We start from the raw sequence: 22,739 nt of genomic DNA on the forward strand, positions 1-22,739 counted from the left end.
TATTAGATATTATACTGTTTTCTTCTTATTTCAAGAGGATTTCCTCTTATATCAATTAATTTTCCTCTTATATGAAGAAGAATATGTTGATTTGAACGTTGGCTTCTTTTGTTCAGTCATGCTCTATTTCCAGACGTAAACGAAAAAATAATCATATGTTCATAGGTCAGGATATTTGGAACGTTTTTTAAAAGAGGTATGTTGCTGTAACATATAAGATAATTTACCCATATTGGGTCAAATACAATTTATAATCTACTGAAAGAAGTTGAATAATACTACTGTGATCAAAAAGTATTCGAACTTTATTTTTAAAAATCAAAATTACAATTCAATCATCAAAATTCTTATAGTCTCCTTCAAAGTAGTCCCCATTGCTTGCAACGCACATATGCCAGCGTTTGATCCAGTCCTGGGAACATCGCTCATACGCGGCAGACGGTATAACCTTCGATTCACGCAGCGATTTTTCTTTGATGTCTTCAATTGATTCTAAACGCTGCGAAGTAGTTTTTTCAGTAGGGGGAATAGGAAAATGTCGCAGAGAGCCATGTCTGGTGAATATGGTGCTTGTGGAGTGACATTCGTTGAGTTTTTTGTGAGAAATTCACTCACAAGTGTCGAGGTATACGATGGTGCGTTGTCGTGATGCAAAATCCACAGGTTGTTTTCCCACAATTCCGGCCGTTTCTTATGGATTGCTTCGTGCAAACGCTTCATGACGGACAAGTAGTATTTTGCATTGACTTTTTGACCAGTTGGAAGGAATTCCTGGTGTATAACACTGCGATGATCAAAGAAAACCGTGAGCATGACTTTGACTTTTGACTGCAAACGGCGAGCTCTCTTCGGTCTTGCTTCATTTTTCAAACGCCATTCCGATGATCGTTGCTTTGTTTCGACGTCATATTGGCAAACCCATGTTTCATCACCAGCTATGATCCGTTTCATGTATGTGCTATCTCTGGATACCGTAGAAATCATCTCAGACGACATCAACACTCGATTATCTTTTTGGAGAAAATTCAGGTTTTTCGGAATCAAGCGCGATGCGACCCGTTTCATGTCCAATACATTGGACAAAATGTGCTGGCACGATCCAAATGATATTCCAACTTCATCTGCTACCTCTCGCACAGTCAATCGACAATTTTGGAGCACCAATTCTTTCACTTTTTCAATGTGAGCGTTATCCGTTGACGTTGATGGTCTTCCAAAGCATGGGTCATCTTAAACGGATTCTCGTCTCACTCAAACTCATTTTCGATAAATAATCATCGCTATAAGCTTTTTGCAACATTTTGAATGCGTTTGTGAACGAAATTTCGTTCGCAACACAAAATTTCAAACAAATTCTTTGCTTCATATTTTTCGACATCGTAAAAATCGCCGTACATAACAATCTTCACTGACATAAACAACTGCCACTTTCAAACGGCTTGAAGGAACGCCATGATTTTTTCACCAAATGTGAAAGACATGTGTACCAACTTGAGAAAGCAAACAGATTTGATTTACAGTTTACCTGCGATTTTTAAAAAATAAAGTTCGGATACTTTTTGATCACAGTAGTATATTCTTTCTTTTAACTTCATATAATTTTTTCTTTTAGTTTCATATAATTGGTTATGATGAACATCTTTGTAGCTATATGAAGTCCATAACAAAACTAATTGGAAATTTGTTTGTTATAATGTTCTTATTTCATTCGTGTCTACTTATTATAAAATTGGAGCCAGAAGTACATCTACAGATATTACTTTTCGCTATATATTATAATAATTTTTTCAAATTAACCAGTAAGAATAAAGTACAGTAAGAATAAATGATAATTCTCTTAAAAAAAGATTAAATATTCTGTGTATAAGAGGAAATTTATATTAAAATTAATAAGATTTGCATTATACATATAACATATTATATAATTCCTCTAACATTAAGAATAATATGTTTATAATATTTTCCTCTTAATTTTAGAGGAATCCTCTTAAGGCCATATATAAGAGTAAAATCCTTTAAAATTTAGATGATTCCACTTGTTCTGAAATTACTTTTTTTGGGTGTGTAATAACGAAAAATAGTATGAAATTATATGTATAATATGTAATATGTATAATATGAAATAATATGTTGGAGAATTGTATGAAAAATTATTTGATTATGTAAGAAACCTTAATAAAATCGGCTTATATAGCTGTTATATTAAAAATTAATAAATAATTACTACTATTGTAACATGGCACTGTTTTTTATTAAAACTCAGAAACGTTTAAATTACATCTTTTATCTGTGAAATTTTAGTAAAAATTATCGAAATTAGAACGTTAGCCTTTCAACGCGGTTCATTACATGCCGCATAAAAGGCAAAGGCTCAATTTCTAATCTTTTCTGAAAAGTATATATCGGACAAAACATTTCGGAGGACAATGTAAGTGTTTCCTAACATCGAATAATTAATGCAATTTCGGACAGCACATAAACCACGATTGATAATTATTATTAACCGCTTCTTTTATATACGCAATTATTTGGCATAGCATAGATTAGTGATTATTTGTTATAGATACAACATATAATTCTTCTAATTTTTAGAATAATGTGTTTATAATATTTGCCTCCTAATTTTAGAGGAATCCTTTTGAAACCATATATAACAGTAAAATCCTCTAAAATTTAAATGATTCCGCTTGTTCTGAAATTAATTTCTTTTCGGGTGCTTTGTTTAGTAGTCTAATCAACTAGAAAGGTGCATGGTTTCTATCAACGACTGCTCAACAAATTCTGAATCTTACACTTCTTCCTCACGAGATAGTATTTGCGTTTTATGTTAGAGGCAGGATTATCGAGGTAACACGAGTCGAGAATCAGCGAAAGATATATTGCACGCATAATCGGCTGCAGCGCGCGCAGCGTTGAATTATGCATCAGAGAGAGAGAGAGAGAGAGAGAGAGAGAGAGAGAGAGAGAGAGAGAGAGAGAGACAGGCGCGCGAGAGGCGGGAGGATTTGATTTGACATTAAAAGATCATATAGCGAGCGAGGCGTCTGTGTAGCGAGAAGTAGGCTGAGAAAAATTACGAAATTCGCGGTGCAGTTCTCCACACGGCGAGAGAGCCATATGGCGCGTCGCTTTTCGCATACGGAATCGAATCAAATCGATATCTCCGTGCTTCTTACACGGCAGTAGATACGTTTTTATTCCCGTGCAGAGCCACGGTCTCATTGCCCTGCTCCACGTGTCCGTGTCTCGAGAATAAGATGAGAGAGAGCGAGCGAGAGAGAGAGAGAGAGAGAGAGAGAGAGCGAGCGAGAGAGAGAGAGAGAGAGAGAGAGAGAGAGAGAGAGAGAGAGAGAGAGAGAGAGAGAGAAATCGATATAACGAGGTGGGGAATTATCGGGAGACTGGAAGTATTGGAAGTGAAGAAGCGTAGGTGGGACTGGATTGTTTTGCGAGTTCGACACGCGTTTTGCGCGCAGGTATTGCCGACGCGCACAGTTAGGAACAAATGTTACTCCACGTCCCATCGAAAACTGTTTAATCAGTTGTCGAGAACGCCGATCTGAGCGCTACGTAAAAACAGATGTCGGCTTCCGCTAACTAATTCAATTTCGATGAATGACTCCGGCGCTTTCTCTCTCTTTCTCTTTCTCTCCTCCCCCTCCGCTTTTCTCACTCTCTCGCTCACACGCGCGCGCCCAAGAAGAGGAGATTTCGCCTCTCGCGACGTGTGTGGTAACGAGACCGAGGCTCAAGTCTGTGCCTATCTTGCGTAGGAAAGCTCGTGGGACTAATCGCAAAACGTTTGATTTATCGTTCCAGGGGCACCAGCGGTATCGACGTAGACCTCCGACGGGTAGACATAGATCAGTGCCCGTTACCGGCTGGGTCCTCGCAGCTGAACATATTTGCCGCCAGCGACAAATGCAAAAAGCGCACCACAGAGGTAATGCTAATTTTCCCGCTAGCCCGTTGTCGAGATCGATGTTTCCCGAGTGTCCTTTCGCGCGCCCGCTTAAATGTGCCGCGCGCGCGAAACGGAACAAAGCCACCGGGGGGATGTTTTTCTGCGTGGCGACCGACTCTATTTGTAAATGCCACCCTCGGCCTAGCCAGCCGCGCGCGAGTGGCCGCGCGAGGAGCTTCCGTCCGCGAAAAACACTCCGTACGTGCTCTCTACGTCCGGCGCTCTCTCCGTAATAAACCGCGCGAGCATTATCGGCGTGTTTTTTGCCCGCCATAGGTTTAACTCGCGCGAAAATACGACCGAGGGTCGTAGCAAGCCGAGGATTTTTAAGCTAATCTCCGCGTAAATTCTGCCCCGCCCTCTCGCTCCCTCTCTCTCTGTCGCCGGCCGAAAATTCTCGGTTGGTTTCTCGCTGTTGCATTTACAGATCATTGAGTGCGCGTATCAGTCGCATCGTATCAATCGCAGTCGCGCATCCTTCTTTCCTCGTCTGACAGATTTCTTGGCTGACGAATATGATGGCGATATTTTCCCTGCAGCCAGATTTCGAACGCCGCAAATTCATCGTCGCGCGCGTATTTCTCATTTCCGATATTATTCGAGACTCGCAACATATCTTTAATACGTCGATTGTCACGATAGTCACCGGCGGCTGACGTTATTATATTGCCCGTGTCTCGTTAATTTACGTATAAAATGTAACCGCGTACAAGTGTAATGTATAGCCGACAGGGAGAAAATGAAACGAGCTGACAAATATATGCGTGGCGAATTGCATTTGTTTACCGCGTCCTTGGTGATTTAAACTCGAATCATCGGTAGAAATCAGTGTGGCGCAGTAAGAGAGTATTAGTATATTTATCTTTCCGTTGGCCGGGATTTATAAATATTCTGTTATTTCTTACGTAAGAGAGAGAGAGAGAGAGAGAGAGAGAGAGAGAGAGAGAGAGAGAGAGAGAGAGAGGGAGGGAGGGAGAGAGAGAGGGGGGAGGGAGGGAGGAATGGAGGGAGGGAGGGAGGGGGGAGGGAGAGAGAGAGAGAGAGAGAGAGAGAGAGAGAGAGAGAGAGAGAGAGAGAGAGAATATCGTAATATAGTACGAGAAAAATAGCTTTGGTGATTTAACCTTTTGAGTCACGCAATTAAACCTTTCACTATTAGCGGGAATTATACTTCCCACCTTTTTTTGATTTAAGTTTGCGTTGTAAATCACATAATTTTGAAGAATTAATCGGGGATTTGAGTTTTCCAGATAACTGAATTGTTGTTCAACATACTCCAATAGGTTTTTATACCCAATTATTAATTTGTGATTATTTATAACAAATCAAAGTTGAAAGAAATGCTTTTTTAGAGAAAAATCGATTTCTCGGTGAGTATTGAATGTAGAGGTCTGAAATTTTCACCAAATATTTTTCTGATGTTGTACAAGAACATATTTTTTTCAGTATCTTTTTATAGGTTAGATTTTTTTTTATAAACAAATATTTCTACAAGAACTGCAGTAAATATGCAGTATTGAACATTTTCCCACATAAATTTTTTCCAGCTCGATCGAATTCTATCGTCTAGAATCATATGTTCTTATTACGACCTGGTCATTATTTAATAATAATTGGAATTTTTATTTTGTACATCATGATCACCATACTGAGTCTGCCATTTTGAATTTTGCAAATTTGGCTTTAAATTCGTAATCAACGACTCAAAAAACGTAGGACTACCAAATATTTTAACAATTTTCTCAAGGAAAGTTAATTCAGCAGTGAATGGCTTAAGCGAGTGGTCGAATTCTCACAAAAATCATGATTCTATACGTTCTTAGGATCGCTGAGTTCGAATCTGCCATCAAAATTTCGAAAAAATGCGATCCAAAATGGAAGACTTATGGCGCAATATGGCAACTTGAAAGGATATTTAGTTGACGAGTTAATATTTTATCCAACAACTTTCACTTAGGAATTATTATCAATAGAACCTTGTAAGATACGAAGACGAATATTACAAGAAATATACAAAACATATACAGAAATAAGACTGCCAATGTTGATGGGTCAATATCGGATTTGTATTGTAACATAATCGTCTGAAGTCGTAAAAATTGTGTGTGAAATGAGCATATATTTCCAAAAAATACGATGCTTACTATATACGGATGATTGTTACTTAGGAATAAATATAAATATTTATTTCACTGAGAAGATTGAATTCTGAATAGCCTAATAGTCAATTCTAATAGCAAATTCGTGTTTAGCATATCCAAATTTATATAGAAACATATGTCGCTTCTTTTACAAAGAAAACTCATCATTTGTCGGAATAATAATAAATAAATTATTTATAGCAAAATATTCGACAAATTTTCGAACCATCTGCACATATATAACGAAATCAAGACTATGAATTTAAGAAGAAAAACATTAAAGATTATCGAATTTCAATGTTATTCCACAATTTTTGTGTTTTTCTTCAATATTTTGTTTATATCATGAAAAATACTAATATAACAAAAATTTATTTACGGATTCGTAATCAATAATTTCAAAATGATAAATATAATATAGAAAACTGCTTCTTTATAGAAAAACGATACTTAGAATAACAACTTTTCAGCGCAATTCTACAAATTTTCGAAATTCAGCTTCAATATTTTGTTTATAACTAAAAAATACTTTATTTTACCCAAATCTGATAGCGGATTAGTAATCAGCGACCTCAAAAACAAATTTAGGTGAAAAAATAGTATGTTTATAGGGATTTTTTTTTCAGAAACGAATTTATTCTAAAAAACTCTTTTTTCGTCTTAATTTGTTTATAACAAAGAAAATATGGTAAATATACAGAAGTACACAGTCAGCTCCGATTTTAATGAGACTAGGCTCATTCGACGCGTTTTTGTACGAGAAACAACTTTTTCCTTTGGCAAAATCGTCGCTCAGTTCCGCGAAGTGAGATATGAAGCGTTAAAGCAGATTATAATTCAGGTTAGGAAAGCTGTTATATCGACGAACTTTGGCGACATAAACATACCTCGTAACTAATTCCGAGTGTCCCGTGACCTTGATGTTGACACACTGAGCGACGATTTTGCCAAAGGAAAAAGTTGTTTCTCGTGCAAAAACGCGTCAAATGAGCCTAGTCTCATTAAAATCGGAGCTGACTGTGTACTTCTGTATATTTACCGAAAATATAAACAATACTGATGAAATCAATGAACACTTATTATAATTAAGAATTATTATAATTAAGAATTATGATAAATAATGAATAGAAATAAATAGAATTGAGATAGAAGTGATAAATAGAATTATGATTCAAATAGTGGATAAGCAGAAAAAGAATCATTAAAATTAATGAATTCTATGAAATATAATCGAAAAATGAAGAAAATATAAGTGGAACGCATATGATTCGTGACGCAAAGGGTTAAACTCGAATCATTGATCGAAATCAGTATGGCGCAGTAAGAATGTACTCACTTTTCCGTTGACGGAATGCACGTTTGTATAGGTTGGTAAATATTCCGTTATTTCTTATGTGAGAAAAAGAGAGAGAGAGAGGGAGAGAGAGAGAATCACAATATATAATCTACGAGAAAAATAGCGTGCAGTGCGCAAGAAGTGTACAATGCACATTACTGTCGGTCATTGCGTTATGTAAACTCGTGACTTTGGCGCACGCTCCCTTGAAACCACCTTCTTCCGGGCCGCGGTTACGATAACTCACGTACTCCGACGGGATTGTAATTTGAAGAGAACGCGTTTCAAACGCCACTTCTTTTTACGACACGAGCCGTGAACATTAGCGGCGGGAATGTGCAATAGTTGCCGCCGACAACAACGTAAGGACCATTTTTCACGGTTTTCCACGTTCAACTTCCCGCGCCGTCATTTCACCGATCTCTTTTTCCTTTCAGTTTAATTTCCGTAGCTTATATACAAAATAACCGACCGGCACATCGATAATACACGCGAAACAATTGTTTGGACACTATCGGGTCGTCTCAACGTGGTTTTTGCTCACTAGAAAAGTCTACGCTTTAATATATAATAACATTGACATTTTTTAAAAATATTCTCCCGTTCATTTTTCCCTTTTGAATAAGCAGCGATATTTGCAGCAATGTGTGTGAAAAATACACGCGCTGCGCTACTTTTTTACGTTAAAATTTGCGTTACGTTTTATGCGCAATTCGTTCTGATAAAACGAGTTCATTTTCATTTTTTTTTCAAACATATCTTTTTAAATTCTAAATTAAAGTATTTTCGTTGTAAAATTTTTCCATTAATTTTCAAAGTTTAAGTCCCGCGTGATTTTTCGATGTTTAATTGCGGAAAAATATTTGATTTGAACAGGGTGGAAGAGAAAGAGAGAGAAAGAGAGAGAGGAAGAGAGAGAGAGAAAGAGGGATGTTTATTTTAGCCCTAGAATAAGCTTTTTAAAGACAGTAATTAAGCATATACATAAAAAATCATGAATTATTACAAGGATGAACTAAATTCATATTTACACATGAAAGAGAAGGTTGATGATCTAATTAATTGAAGAATAATTAATTATAAAATTGGTAAATGTGATGGACAACTAAATTAGCAAGAGAAAGTAGCGTAAAGTTAATATCTACATGGTACGATAGTTTTAACAAGAACAAAAATGAAGGTAAAAAAGAGGACATTACATCGCGCAGATTGTGCTGCTGATAGTCAAAGATTTATGCAAAAAAATTAGGAACAACATTGTGTGATTTAGTATAATGGAGAGAGAATGTATTATAAACATGATTAATGGCGTTGTCTCTTCTGTTCACAGTGCATTGCTATTTCCGGCCTTGGCTTCCGCCGCGGTAGTTATCGATGTGTTTGCAAACGAGGGTTTTTCTATCCGGACACGAAATCAGACAAGCGGTATTACAATGGTACCGTCATAGAGGAAGAGTATGAGAAATTGATGATGGTGAGTAGTTTGCGAATAAAGTAAAATGTGCACAATAGAAAGAAACGCCCCCGTCTGCTTTAAGCGCGCTTCGCGCAAGAGTTAATGCTGTTTGGTGATACTAAATCTTTCCTCACGGAGCCCTTTTCGGTATAGATAGGGAGCACCTTGTTATGGAAATGGCGACATTATGTTAATATTATCTACAGAACGTCTCGCTACGATCTCATCAAATTTCAATGTACGCGTTCGTGGCTTTAACAACAGTTTCTTTGATGAATTTCGAGAGAGAAAGAGAGAGAGAGAGAGAGAGAGAGAGAGAGAGAGAGAGAGAGAGAGAGAGTTCGTCTCCCCCATCCCCCCTTCTCCTTAGTTAAGAACCACGGCAAATTGATCCAGGAATCAATCGACCCATTAAAATTTAACGGGTTGACAGTGGAACATTCTGTACACATATATCGTCAGCTATCCATTTGCATACACTCAGGGAAAATTGAGCTCCTGATCGAAAAACAATTTGGAACCCCTCTCGTACGCTGAGTAAATTCTTCCGACGATAAATCGATACCCGGTATAAATTGAAACAAAAGACCTGCAGACAATCTTAATTCGCTTAATCTCGATCACACTTTTCTCGCCGAGAAATTGCCCTTGATTATGTAATTAATCTAGGTCCGTTAATTATACTATTTAAAATTGAAGTATCCTCAATTTTGAGTTTTACAGTTCTACAATATGCATACAATATGCAATAACTACAATGTAAGCAAAGAGAGAAAGGACATTATCATTTATCATTTATCACTAATAATATATAACATCAACATATAGCTATTATATAATGATATACAGAATGAGAAAAAAGTCCTGGACCGGTAAAATATCTTGAAAACCAAGCATTTTAGAAAAATATGTTTCGGACAAAAGTTGTATGATTTCAAGAGAGACATAAAACAACTATATCATTTTGTTTACAAATGGCACCACTTTCGAGATATTTACTGATCATTACTTTTCTTAAATGAAAACCTCAATTTTTTATTACATTTTTTAATCAATTTTTCATTACGTCTTTTTCTACCAATTAATTTGAACAACTTTTGTCTGAGACATTTTTTTATTTGCCTCATATTTTTTGAGATATTTAAGGGAAACTTGATAACTTTTCCAATATTTAATTTACGGTATCTCGTTAACTATTTGTCGAAAGAAAAAGTGGTACTAGATTGTTTTGCTTTATTTGGTCTCAAGAATATATTGTTACAATAGCGCTTTGACTTTTGTTAATATGATGATTTTGAAATTTCCAAAAGTCAGTAAGTTAACAAAAGTCAAGGTGCTATTGTAGCAATATATTCTTAAGATTAAGTAGAGCAGAAAAGTCTAGTACCACTTTTTCTTCTGACAAAGTTAGCGAGATGATATCGTGAGTTAAATATTGAAAAAGTTATCAAGTTTTTCTTAAATATCTAAAAAAATATTAGGCAAATGAAAAAATGTTTCAGACAAAAGTTGTTTAAATTAGTTGATAGAAAAAGACAGTGTAATAAAGAATTGGAGTTTTCATTTAAGGAAAGTAACGATCAGTGAATATCTCGAAAGTGGTACCATTCGTAAACAAAATAATATAGTTGTTTTATATCCCCCTGAAAATTATACAATTTTTATCCGAAACATTTTTTTTTAAATGCTTGGTTTTCGAGATATTTTTCCGGTCCGAGACTTTTTTTTACCCTGTATATTAGGAGTGTGATTTATTTTTGAAAGTTTTGTAAGAGAGATGGCACTAATGTCAGTTTTGTCCAAGACATTCCAATCACAGCTATTATTTCTTAATGCTTTAATATTATTAATGCTTTAATATTAATCCATGATATTTAGTGATTTACCAACAATAAGCGCAGTAAAAATCGTGTTAATATCATCTTAAAAATGGAGTTTTCTAAAGAACATTTTCGACATGCGTTACTTTTGTTTTTAATCAGAAGAAAATGGCGGTTGAAGATTATAGAGTTCTGACAGAAACTAATGGTGATGCTCTATCAATTAAGACAGGAGAATATTGGTTTAGACCAATGTTCTTCAACCTATTTTATCTTATACACACACACTTGGACACTTGAGCCTATAGTTAAACTTCCGCGGCACACTTGAATTATGATGATCAAAAAAATAATATAAAAAAGAATATACTTTTTTTGATTTATTTATCAACACAAGCAAAATACACCATCACGGCCAAAAAATAAAACAAAACAATTTATTATAATTTATAATAAACGCTTTTTATAATAAACCTACTTTAGAAATAAGCCGGTGTTTATTTATTATAACAATGATATATTCGTATAATCTATTCAAACAGATTTTAATTTTGATGCTTATACTTACTGTGTTTTGAATTGCTTTCGAAAATAATTTAACTAATGATGTTTGAAAATTTTCGCGGCATACCTTAAATCCTCTCACGACATACCAGTGTACTGCGACACACCGATTGAAAAACGCTGGTTTAAGCGATTCAAAAATGGCGATTTCATTGTTAACGACAAGGATCGCTTGGGATAACCAGAAAAACTTGGAAATGCAGATCCACTTTGGAACTGTCAGAGCATTAAATGTTGATTGTGCAACAGTTACTAAACGTTTACATGATACAGGGAAGACAAATAAGGGAAATAGGTTCCGCATCAATTATCAGAAAATGCCATTGCGAACCGGTTGAACATTTGCATTTCGTTGATCGCCAGACAAAAAATGAAAAGTATTTTTGTATCGAATTGTTAGTGGGGATGAAAAATGGATCTATTTAGATAATCCCAAATAAAAAAGATGACGGGTTGATCCAGGCCAACCAGCAACATCCATCTTGAAGCGCAATATTCACGGTTCAAAGGTATTGCTCTATATTTGGTGGAATCAAGAAGGTGTTGTGTACTATGAACCGTTAAATCCGAATGAAACTGTCACCGCTGATCGTTATCGACAACAATTGTACAAATTGAAGCGAGCATCGGACCAAAAACGATCGCCAATTGCGAGTAAATGACGCAAAGTGATCTTTCTTCACGACAATGTTCGACCTCACGTTGTATTATCAGCGCAGCAAACGCTATTAGAGATGGAATGGGAAGTCTTACCGCATCCTGCGTATTCTCCAGACATTGCTCCATCCGATTATCACTTGTTCCGGCCGATGTAGCATAGAGGATATACACTTTCATAACTTGACGGAACAAGTGTGAAAATTTGTTGATAATTGGATCAACTCCAAAGAAAAAGTTGTAAGGAACGAAAGAAAATATTTTGATTAGAATATTCGTTCATTATTTTGTTTAAATAAATCAGTTTTTGAGAAAAAGACTACTATATGCCCGTCGTTAGCATTTCAAAATTATTATAGATAGTAAATTAAGATTGGAGTTACATTTTTTTCATAAAAATCTTAGAAAAAGCAAAAGTAGACGTAACATTCAGTCTTATCGTTTCGAAAATGCTTATTCGTTGTATCAGCTGATATTACGGAAGTGAAAAACCGTAAAGTCCCAAATTAAATCACACTCCTAATAATAATATATCTTTAAATATATCCGCAAATGTAATTTGTCATCGCGTACGAGAACAAATTTAGGCCGGAATTAACAATTCACGTCGGGTCATTCCATCTCTTTTCAATCCTCTCTATTTGGTTTAAAAAACAGAATCCTGAAAATAAAAGAATCGTTGCACGAAACTGCAATTAAATCGTTCGCCCGGCTACAACGTTGCGACGGTAACACGCGTTGCCGTACATTCTATTACCACGACGGTAGAACGCCTTTTTTTTCCCGGCACAGTTTTCACGTCGGGCCAGCCGTCACTTTTGCGCCCGTAGGAACAAAATGGGTATCGACAGCGAGCGCGATGGCATCTATTGTCACAGAGAGTTACGTATCTTTTGTGATTTGACGGGCATTTCCATCGCAGCGCTGCTGGTAAAACCAGTTTTTCCAGTCGCACTCTTCGGTAGTCTGCACGCGCGCGCGACCGTTTGTGACGCGCGACGTTCGTAATGGGCCTCGTCGGCGAATTTTGTTAATAATCGGTCTCGATTATAAACGAAGTATCATCGTCTGCTATATAAAACGTAGACATTATGTCTTAGCTTGCTTCAGACGAGACACGCCTGGAGGAGAAAACGGAAATTCAATAGTGGCTTTTTTACCACGTATAGGGTGTAACAGCAACATACAGGTTAGTATAACGGGTTGCTTGCCCCTATTCGGATGATAATGCAGAGGTTGGCGAAAAAGTCATTCGTTGACTTTATTGATAATGATATTTGCAGTGTTCCCAGTTATGACAAATGCAACTAACTTTGCACTATGATCGTTGTGACAGTTTATCGACCGTTTACCGACAGGAGTCGAGACTCATTAAATTAGAAAAGATGTTTAAAAAATGAAACTGAGAAATAAATATTACGGAATAAAGCAAAATGAACAAAAGTAATACTTAAAGAGATAAATAATGCAACACATTTCCTGGTTTTGCATAATTTCTTAATTGTTTTCTCACGTTGAAAAGTTCGATAGAAATTGAAGATTAGAAAAGACGATATAAAAATATTTAAAGGTCTTACATACTGTATTTTATCTATGTTTCTACGAAAGATCGCTTCTGCAAAAGTATGAATGGACTAGAAACGCAGTATAAATATTGGTTGCAATCGACCGCAACTATTAAGCGACATATTTTCGATACATTATAGTCTTGTATCTTGGCATCGAAAATATGGCCTTTTATAATCTATAGGGCCATTGTAGTCTTGTATCTTTTATCGAAAATAGGGCCTATTTTTCCAAATTTTTTGCAGCTTGATAGTTGCGGTCGATTAAATTGCAACCAATATGTATATTGCGTTTGTAGTCTATTCATATTTTGCAGAAGCGATTTTTTGTAGAAACATGAAATACAGTATATAAGACTTTTAAATATTTCTGTATCGTTCTCCCTAATCTCCAATTTCTATCGAACTTTCCAACGTGAGAAAACAATTAAGAAATTATGGGAAACCAGGAAATATGTTGTATTATTTATCTCTTTAAATATTACTCTTATTTATTCTGCTTTATTTCGTAATATTTATTTCTCAGTTTCATTTTTTAAACATTTTTTATAATTCAATGAGGCTCGACTCCTATCGGTAAACGGCCGATAAACTGTCATAACGATCATAGTGCAAAGTTAGTTGCATTTGTTATAACTAGGAATATGGCAAATATCATTATCAACAAAGTTAATGAGTAACTTTTTTCGGAAACCTCTGCATTATCATCCGAATAGGGGCAAGTAACGCGTCATACTGACCTGTATGTTGCTGTTACACTCTGTACACTTTTCGAGGCGTCCCCGCGATAAAAAGGAATATAAGAAAACGAGCTTTCGCCCTCTACAACGTTCCTTCAAATCGATCACTCGAACGTTCGTCGTTGACCCGATTGATTGAAAAAAAGGTCGTTAAATACTCTTTACCGAATGCTCTTAGTTAAACAGCATCCCAGCAATCACGAGTCAAAATTTGCTCTGACGGCGCGGCGGTACGGAATTTATGTTAAAAGAAACAGTAGAGAGGAATTGATGTGTCAAATATTTTTCTTCGGAAGATAGAAAATTTCTCCTTTCTTTTTCCCTCCTTCCTCACTCTTTCTTGTTTTTTCTCTCTTGTTCTCTCTCTTTTCGTGTTTCACAATTCCAGTCCCTGATGAGCAATCTCGAGATAATGTTTACGACGCTCTGCATTTCTCCTCGCGGAGAACGCCACAGGAAATAATTTCACGTTTATCAACAGGGTGAAAGGAGTCAATACGCCGTAACCGGGGTGTTCGAATGCCTGCCGTGTGCCGAAGGGTGCGAGTTTTGCGAGGACGGCTCGCCTTGCGTAGTATCCCTGAACTGGCTGATGAGAACCGCGATACTGATCCTGGAGTGCTGCATCATCGCCTGCTTGCCAGCCGTCGTTCTTTTCACGTGGAAATACGGCCATGTAAAGGTAGAGACCACAATTCCCCGCGGTGTGTAGGGCTTCTTAAAGCACTGCAGCCCGTGGCTTTCTATCAATTCGTAGAAAAATATATATGGCTTCTCGTGCCGGTCCTTGGAAAAATAGTGCGATCAGTCTACATATCATTTTCATGAATATATATAACACGTCACGTAAACGCGCTCGCTCTCTTACATCGTGTATATAGCGATAAACGATTTGAAATCGAGAAATTGATGTTGACACATCTCGAAGCTTTTCTCGATTTCGACTTACTGATTACTTCCTTTTACTATCTTATTTTACTGTGAATAATGTTCGCTCTTGGCAATGCAAAATTGCCGAGCAGAGACAAAGCGGTTTGTCGAGCATTAATTAATTGAAAAATTTTGGATGGTCAGAGTGATTAGAATCTATATCGAGTAAATCATGATGGCACATTTAATGATTGTTTCGATCGATTATTTTGACTTGACCGATTATTGATGATTGATTATTGCTGATTAATTTCTTCAATCGACTGGATTCTTTAATAATAATGACATATATGACGATTAATTTTGAATATTTACTTGGCAATTATTTTAGTCAATTAAGATTTTAATTGATTATTAGTATACTCAACATTGAGAAAAAGAAATAGCAATGTGTAAAATGTTCTTCTATATTTTTTAGAGATGACTCTGAGACAATATCTTCAGGCAAAAAAATTCTGTGTGTTCGCTCGTATAAAAGTTTTAAAAATAACCTTCATGTTTCGAGAGTCCGAGGCATAGATAAACTCTACATGATATCAACCACAATGAAGACAAATGTGAAATTCTACTTTCTTCTAAAGAAGTATCATATGTTTGTATCGACATTGCTCGGAAAACTAGACGAGCTCATAAATTTCGAAAATTGTGTGGCGGCTGGTAGAATGTGTTTCTAAAAGCATATAAATTTCTAGTTTGCGCGGAAACAACATAAACTCGTGGTAACATCCATTACGCCATCGGCGATATCATCGTGACACTATAATGAACGTTGGTACGAAATTTTAACGATATTACACGAAAATTAATCAATTTGTAAAATTAAGGAGCCTAAATTGTGTCCATTATCGGACCGTCCGAATACATTATTACTGTTGTTATCATTATCATTATTGTTAATTTTTTCTCACTAGCTAAAATTGTGCGTTTGATTTGCATGAGGCTGCCCGTCTCAGCGGCGCAAGAATAGCGCGATATTTATCGCTTCCACATCCTACACAGGCTAATTGGACAACGCCGTAACAAAAGCTCGGAAGTAATCGGTGTTGGCGAATGTCGCATTACAGCTAATCTTAATAGCCGATCGGATAAATCGAGGTTAATGCGTTAATCTTGTTCAGCTTAGATTGCAGCCACGCGATATCGTGCGCGATTGTTTGAGAAAGGCTTTTATCCACGAGTGTAAAGCTTCAGAGATGGTGTACGAGGGTCTCTTTAAACACTATCTGATGAACAAGTCTCTCTCTCTCTCTCTATCTCTCTCTCTCTCTCTCTCTCTCTGTCTCTTTCTCTCACGACCCAATAATTATACCATGATAACTGTGTGTTTCGCGGTATCGCGCCGGCATTGGGAATTATTCAAACGACGCGTTGTAGTTACTTATTTAAATAATTGCTCGCGAAACTATCTTCCCTTGAGTGGATTATCGGATACATTAGTCATAGCGAAATATAATAATATATGCACACACACACACGCACATATGTGTATTTTGAACGCCAAATTGTTCGAATATCGTGACCATTCATCCGGATGACTATCAGTGCGTTTGTGAATTCAAAGTGCATACAATGGCGGGCGCGGAGAAAAATTGATGCACGAATAACTCGAAGGAAAATGAATATTCGACACACGCAACTGTTTATCGCATCGTTTGATAAGGCGAATGTCCTAATTAGCGATCTAAGTAACCTCATCATAAAAATAAATTAATAAATTAATAATATACCTGTTAAGCTAAGTAGTAAAGTTGATTTTGCTGAGAAGCTTGAACATTTGGAGTTTTGATTGTGTTCTGTATTTTTTTGTAATTATATAATAATAGAAAGATTTAAATTTATAATATTCTCTTCCGAAAATGACTGAAGCTTTGTTTTCTAGTTTGATTCAATTTGTTTTAAAGTTTAGTTTTATTTTTCCATCAACAATTTAGTCCTGAAGAAATTAAAAAGCAATTGCATAAATCTGGCAGACATTTGATATTAACTATCAACTGTTGAGATATCGGTAAATAACTGTTCAAAGTGTCCAAAATGATCTTGAAAATGGAGTTAATTAAATAATAAACAAGATACTTTTTGGGGTTTTATTAAGTCGCTAAATCTGAATTTGAGATGAAAATTTCAAAGTTCAAAATGACGAATTCAATATGGCAGACCAAATGCTCATTCAATTCTCATAAAAATTTTTATCGAGAGTTTCTCGAAGTCGATATTTTTAAATTCAAAATAAAAATTTTTGATTAAAAAAATGGCGAATCTAATACAGCTGCGAAAAATTTAAAATAATTACTAATTTGTATAAAAATTAATTTTTTACGTTTTTTTAAGCCACTGATTTCGGATTCGAAAGAAAAGTTTTAAATAAAAAATGATAATTCCAATAATGGCTGGAAAAATATAGAAAATTATTCAATTTGCATAAAAATAGAATTTCAGAGATTTTTGAATCTACACAGTTTAAATTTAAAATCAAAATTTTCTAATGCAGATGAAACATATTATCGTCCTAAAATTTGCGGATATTTTCGTTATTGACACAGCTAAGGGGTTAATTTTATTCGAGACTCTACTCTGTAGTCGATAATATTTGAACTTTAAACTATTAGGTGTACAACTTTGCTTCCGCCGTTTTCCTATAGATGGCTTTAGCGGTAAGTAGTGATCGAAATAAATAGATCATAAACGTCATGCAATAAACTTGGGCATCTGTCAACATAACCCCATAGAAACATTAGTCGATTTGTGTCTGCATCATAAAGTTATTCTTGAAAATGTCAGTTTACGAGCAAAATTCTCGTCATTTGCGGGAGGTTTTAATTTTCTGCTTCAATATGAAGAAATCTGCGGCTGAGGCTCATCGAATGCTCTCAAATACTTATGGTGAGGCCGCTATTAGTGAAAGAACGTGTCGTGAGTGGTTTCAACGCTTCAAGAACGGTGATTTTCACGTCGAAGACCGGCATAGCGGTGGAAGAGAGAAGGTTTACGAAGATGCAGAATTGGAGGCATTACTTAATGAAGACTCGTGTTAAAGTCAAGAAGAATTGGCACAATCATTGGGAGTGACTCAAGAAGCAATTTCAAAACGCCTCAAAGACATGGGAATGATTCAGAAGCAAGGAAATTGGGTGCCGTACGAATTGAAACCGAGATATATTGAACGGCGTTTGTTTGCTTGCGTTTGTTTGTTTGTTTGCGTGAACAGTTGCTTGAAAGGCAAAGACGGAAGGGATTTCTGCATCGCATTGTAACTGGGGACGAAAAAAGGGTTCATTACGATAACCCCAAGCGCAGAAAATCATGGGCATATCCCGGTCGTGCTTCCACGTCGACGGCCAAACCGAATATTCACGGCTCCAAGGTCATGCTCTGTATTTGCTGAGACCAGCTCGGCGTAGTGTATTATGAGCTGTTAAAACCGACTGAAACAATCACAGGCGATCGTTATCGAACGCAATTAATGCGTTTGAGCCGAGCATTGAAAGACAAACGGCCGTAATACAACGAGAGACACGATAAAGTGATTTTGCAGCATGACAATACTCGACCCCATGTTGCGAAAGTGATCAAGACATACTTGGAAACGTTGAAATGGGAAGTCCTACCTCACCCGCCGTATTCTCCAGACGTTGCTCCCTCTGACTATCACTTGTCTTGATCAATAGCACACGGCCTGGTTGATCAGCACTTCCGGTCTTATGAAGAAGTAAGAAATTGGATCGATTCGTGGATTGCTTCAAAAGATAACCAGTTTTTTCAACGCGGGACTCGTGCGCTGCCCGAAAGATGGGAGAAAATAGGCCAGCGATGGACAATACTTTGAATCATAAATGTATAACCAGTTTTTTACAATAAAGCCTCGAATTTCGAAAAAAAAACGGCGGAAGCAAAGTTGTACACCTAATAAGAAAATACATTTAGGATAAATATGGACCCGCATTAGCTGATGTATTAACGGAATCGGATGCAATTGTCACAAATTTGGACATCACCGCTATTTGGAACATTCATATAGCATTCGGAACGCGTAACGCTTCGTCGCACCGCTAGACAGGACCATTTTGTGATGAAGAGAGATCAAGAGCTCGATTCGAATTAGCTAACTGGGCTTTCTTATTCGTCGCTGACCGATCAAATAAAATTGTCCCCGCATCTGTACGAAGGGCATGATTGCGAGTAATTCCGTCGACCGCGTGGTGTTAATTGGCTCTTCTGAGTTCCCAACACCTTTATCCACCCTTCAGTTCGCGTACGCATGAAATAGCATCTCCGCTTTGTCGGCAAGGGCAAAGCGTTGTCCTCCGATTCGTCCGGATATCAAAGAGTGTCGCGGCACTCGGCATCAATTAACGCAATACGGCAAACGTTTGTCGGAATTTTCACAGTATCTTCGGAATTTCGTTACGCACGAAAGAGACGAATTGTGAATTCAACTGCGCGAAAAGTATGAACGGCGAATATCCGCGAAGTGATTTGAGGTCTCGTAAATCCTTTCTCTCACAATAATGTGTCAACTGACTTTCCCTCTAACTTTAAACGCACGCAATTTTCAGCGACTGCTGAAAAAGCGTACAGAGAGGGAGAGAGAGAGAGAGAGAGAGAGAGAGAGAGAGAGAGAGGGAGAGAGAGAGAGAGAGAGAGGGAGGGACTATGTATAAAAAACCAAATATATACGCGCATTTTTCACTGATGTTTATTTCTCCGGCGTTCTCTTTTTTTTTTTCGAATTACTGAATGTCCGACGGGAGTGTACGCTGCCGCGGTATGCACGGGCGTTCGTAACTTGGAACTTTTTCGCGCCTTTGAATCGTGTTACTAGGTTAAAGATGAAAAACGCATAAATCCCGTATGCAAAAGCCGCTGCTTTTGAGGGAGAGCCTCGCGACGTCGCAAGCGCGAAAAAGCAACACAAATGATCTCTCACAAGAACGCGCTTTAATTGAAAGCGGGACAGGCGGAAAGAGATGGAAGAGGACGTGGCGGAGGAGGCGCGTTTTCGACAATAATTTCACGGAATTTGCGACGAGTGGCCTCGTTGAATCTCGCACGGAGAAACGACCAGATTTTCGCGGTATACTGTCACCGTAATCCCGAAATTGGTGGCAGTGAATCGTCGCGCGCCTGGAATGGGACCAGCATCCCTGCCTCTTGATTTTCCCCGAATGGAATCCGAGGCTGAAACACACGACATGTCCCTGAGAATCCCCGTGCATTAAAATCGCGTGGTCCTGCCTTAAGCTCTCGTGAAAAACGACCCGATACGGAACGAAGAGGAAGGTATTAGGTTGATTGGAACGTCCGATCGTTTCCGTCCATTATATCGTTCTTATGCCAAATAATAAAGTCAAGGCAGAAAAGGAGCGAGTTTTTTGAACAACCCAATATGCATGCGTGTGTGCGCGAGAAGCGGCGACGACGGTATATACCGGGTGTTTCAGACTGGTTCATCCGATGCTTTCATTAACGCGACATTTTAGAGAAAAATATTTCAGACAAAAGTTGTAGGGCTTCAAATGATCTATTTACTGACGCTATGAATTTGACCTTGGAATAACCTTGAAAGGTCTAGTCAAGATCAACATAAAAATCTTAAATGGATACTCCAATTTTTTATTACATCATCTTTCACTAGCAATTAATTTGAATAACTTTTGTCTGAAACATTTTTTTATTAACCCAATATTTTTTGAGATATTTAAGGAAAACTTGATAACTTTTTCAATATTTAACTCACGATATCTTGCTAACTATTTGTCAGAAGAAAAAGTGGTACTAGACTTTTTTGCTCTATTTAGTCTTAAAAATATATTGTTCCAATAGCATGAATTTGGTTAACCTGAATTTGGTTAATTTGATGATTTTGAAATTTCTAAAAATCAGCAAGTTAACAAAAATCAGGGCGCTATTATAAAAATATATTCTTGAGACTAAATAGAATGAAAAAGTCTAGTACCACTTTTCCTTCCGACAACTACTTAGCGAGATATCGTAAGTTAAATATTGAAAAAGTTATCAAGTTTTCCTTCAATATCTAGAAAAATATTAGGCAAATGAAAAAATATTTTAGACAAAAGTTATTCAAATTAATTGGTGGAAAAAGACAGTATAATGAAAAATAGCGGTTTCTATTTCAGATTTTTATGTTGATCTTGACTGGATTTTTCAAAGTTATCCCAAGGTCAAATTCATAGCGTCAGTAAATAGATCCTTTAAAGCCCTACAACTTTTGTCTGAAATATTTTTCTCTAAAATATAGTGTTAACGAAAAAATGGGGTGACCTGGGTGGTCACTGAAACACCTGGTATAGGCTGTTAAAAAAAAGTTCAGGGCTTCAAGGACAGATGGCGCTCACAAAATGAAGAGAAAAAGCCTTGATAAACATGGATCGAAAAATCAATATTCTGTCAGTCACGAATAATTTATTTTAATTAAAGCAAGTGACTTTCTCGTTTTTGGTACACGCCATTCCCTGATTAGAGTAATGCGATATCATTCTTACTGCGAAAACTTTGTGATAGCTCTCTGTAATTGTTCACTGTTCACGAGGATACCTGACTAACAATTGTTTGGTGAAGCATATGTATAAATGAAATGAAAATAAATGTTTGTTTACATTCCGAGCAAAAATAAGAAGACTTTTTTCCTTCCTTCCTTTAAAGCATTGTACTTTCTTCAGCGATAAAGGACATAGACAAATTGCATCAGAGAGAATATGAAAACACCAGAAACGAGTAAGTCACTTGCTTCAATTAAAATAAATAATTGTTCATAACTCCGACAATATAAATTTTTCGACCCATGTTTATTGGAACTTCCCTCTTCCATTTTGTGAATACTATCTGCCCTTATAATCTTAAACCCTTCTTTTAAGCACCCTATATACATATATATCTATCTTATATATTATACATATCATATATATCATCATACATATATCATTATAATTATATTAATTAAATAGAATTTCAAAAGAAACCGAACAAAGCCCGCGCGAGTAACTACCAGTAGACTCCTCGTTAAAATCGACCGTGAATTCTTCGACGCGAGTTCTCAGGACACATCTCGTCGACATCGCGAAACCATCGCAAAATAATGAAAGAGAGGAGGCTAATGATTAAATTACGGATGACGCAATTAGAGTTAACGATGCTTTAATTAGATTTAGATGACGAGACAAAGGAGAAGAGGATAATCGCTCACTTCTTTCTCCTAATGGCTCCATTAATAAATCCCAGTTGGAAGACAAACGGGCGTGAGGAGCTTAACGTGAGCGAATTCGGTCACTCGACATCGCCCCGCGCGAGCATCCATATTCCAGTCACGATTTACAAGCTTAATATCGCGGCGTAATCTGTCTTATGAAGTGGCAGACGCTATGTATCCAGATAGTGTATCCCGACAGTCGTAATAATTGTGCGCGTCTGTAACATGAATTATCTCGCAATCAGAATAATGGAGCTTCCCTAGGTACTATAAGCGCACTCATAGAATTCGAACTCTATCTAACTTCAAGCTTTTCCAGCGAAATAGACATTGTTATCGTACGGGATTGACTCGCTAAGGAG

The 22,739-nt window shown here is 36.8% G+C and overlaps 1 protein-coding gene across 2 annotated transcripts in view; it reads left to right on the forward strand.

The window, feature by feature from the left end:
• The window catches only part of LOC105190537 (probable G-protein coupled receptor 158), a 250,213-nt gene that overhangs the window by 195,856 nt on the left and 31,618 nt on the right, over positions 1–22,739 (forward strand). For both annotated transcript variants that reach the window (XM_019844787.2, XM_025307151.1), the window contains exons 3-5: positions 3,820–3,943; positions 8,772–8,915; positions 14,725–14,925. In XM_019844787.2, the coding sequence (XP_019700346.1) occupies positions 3,820–3,943; positions 8,772–8,915; positions 14,725–14,925 (469 nt within the window). The remainder of the gene's footprint in view (positions 1–3,819; positions 3,944–8,771; positions 8,916–14,724; positions 14,926–22,739) is intronic.

Source organism: Harpegnathos saltator, unplaced genomic scaffold (assembly GCF_003227715.2).
Source record: "Harpegnathos saltator strain DR-91 unplaced genomic scaffold, Hsal_v8.6 scaffold832, whole genome shotgun sequence".
NCBI classification, from domain to species: Eukaryota; Metazoa; Arthropoda; class Insecta; order Hymenoptera; family Formicidae; genus Harpegnathos; species Harpegnathos saltator.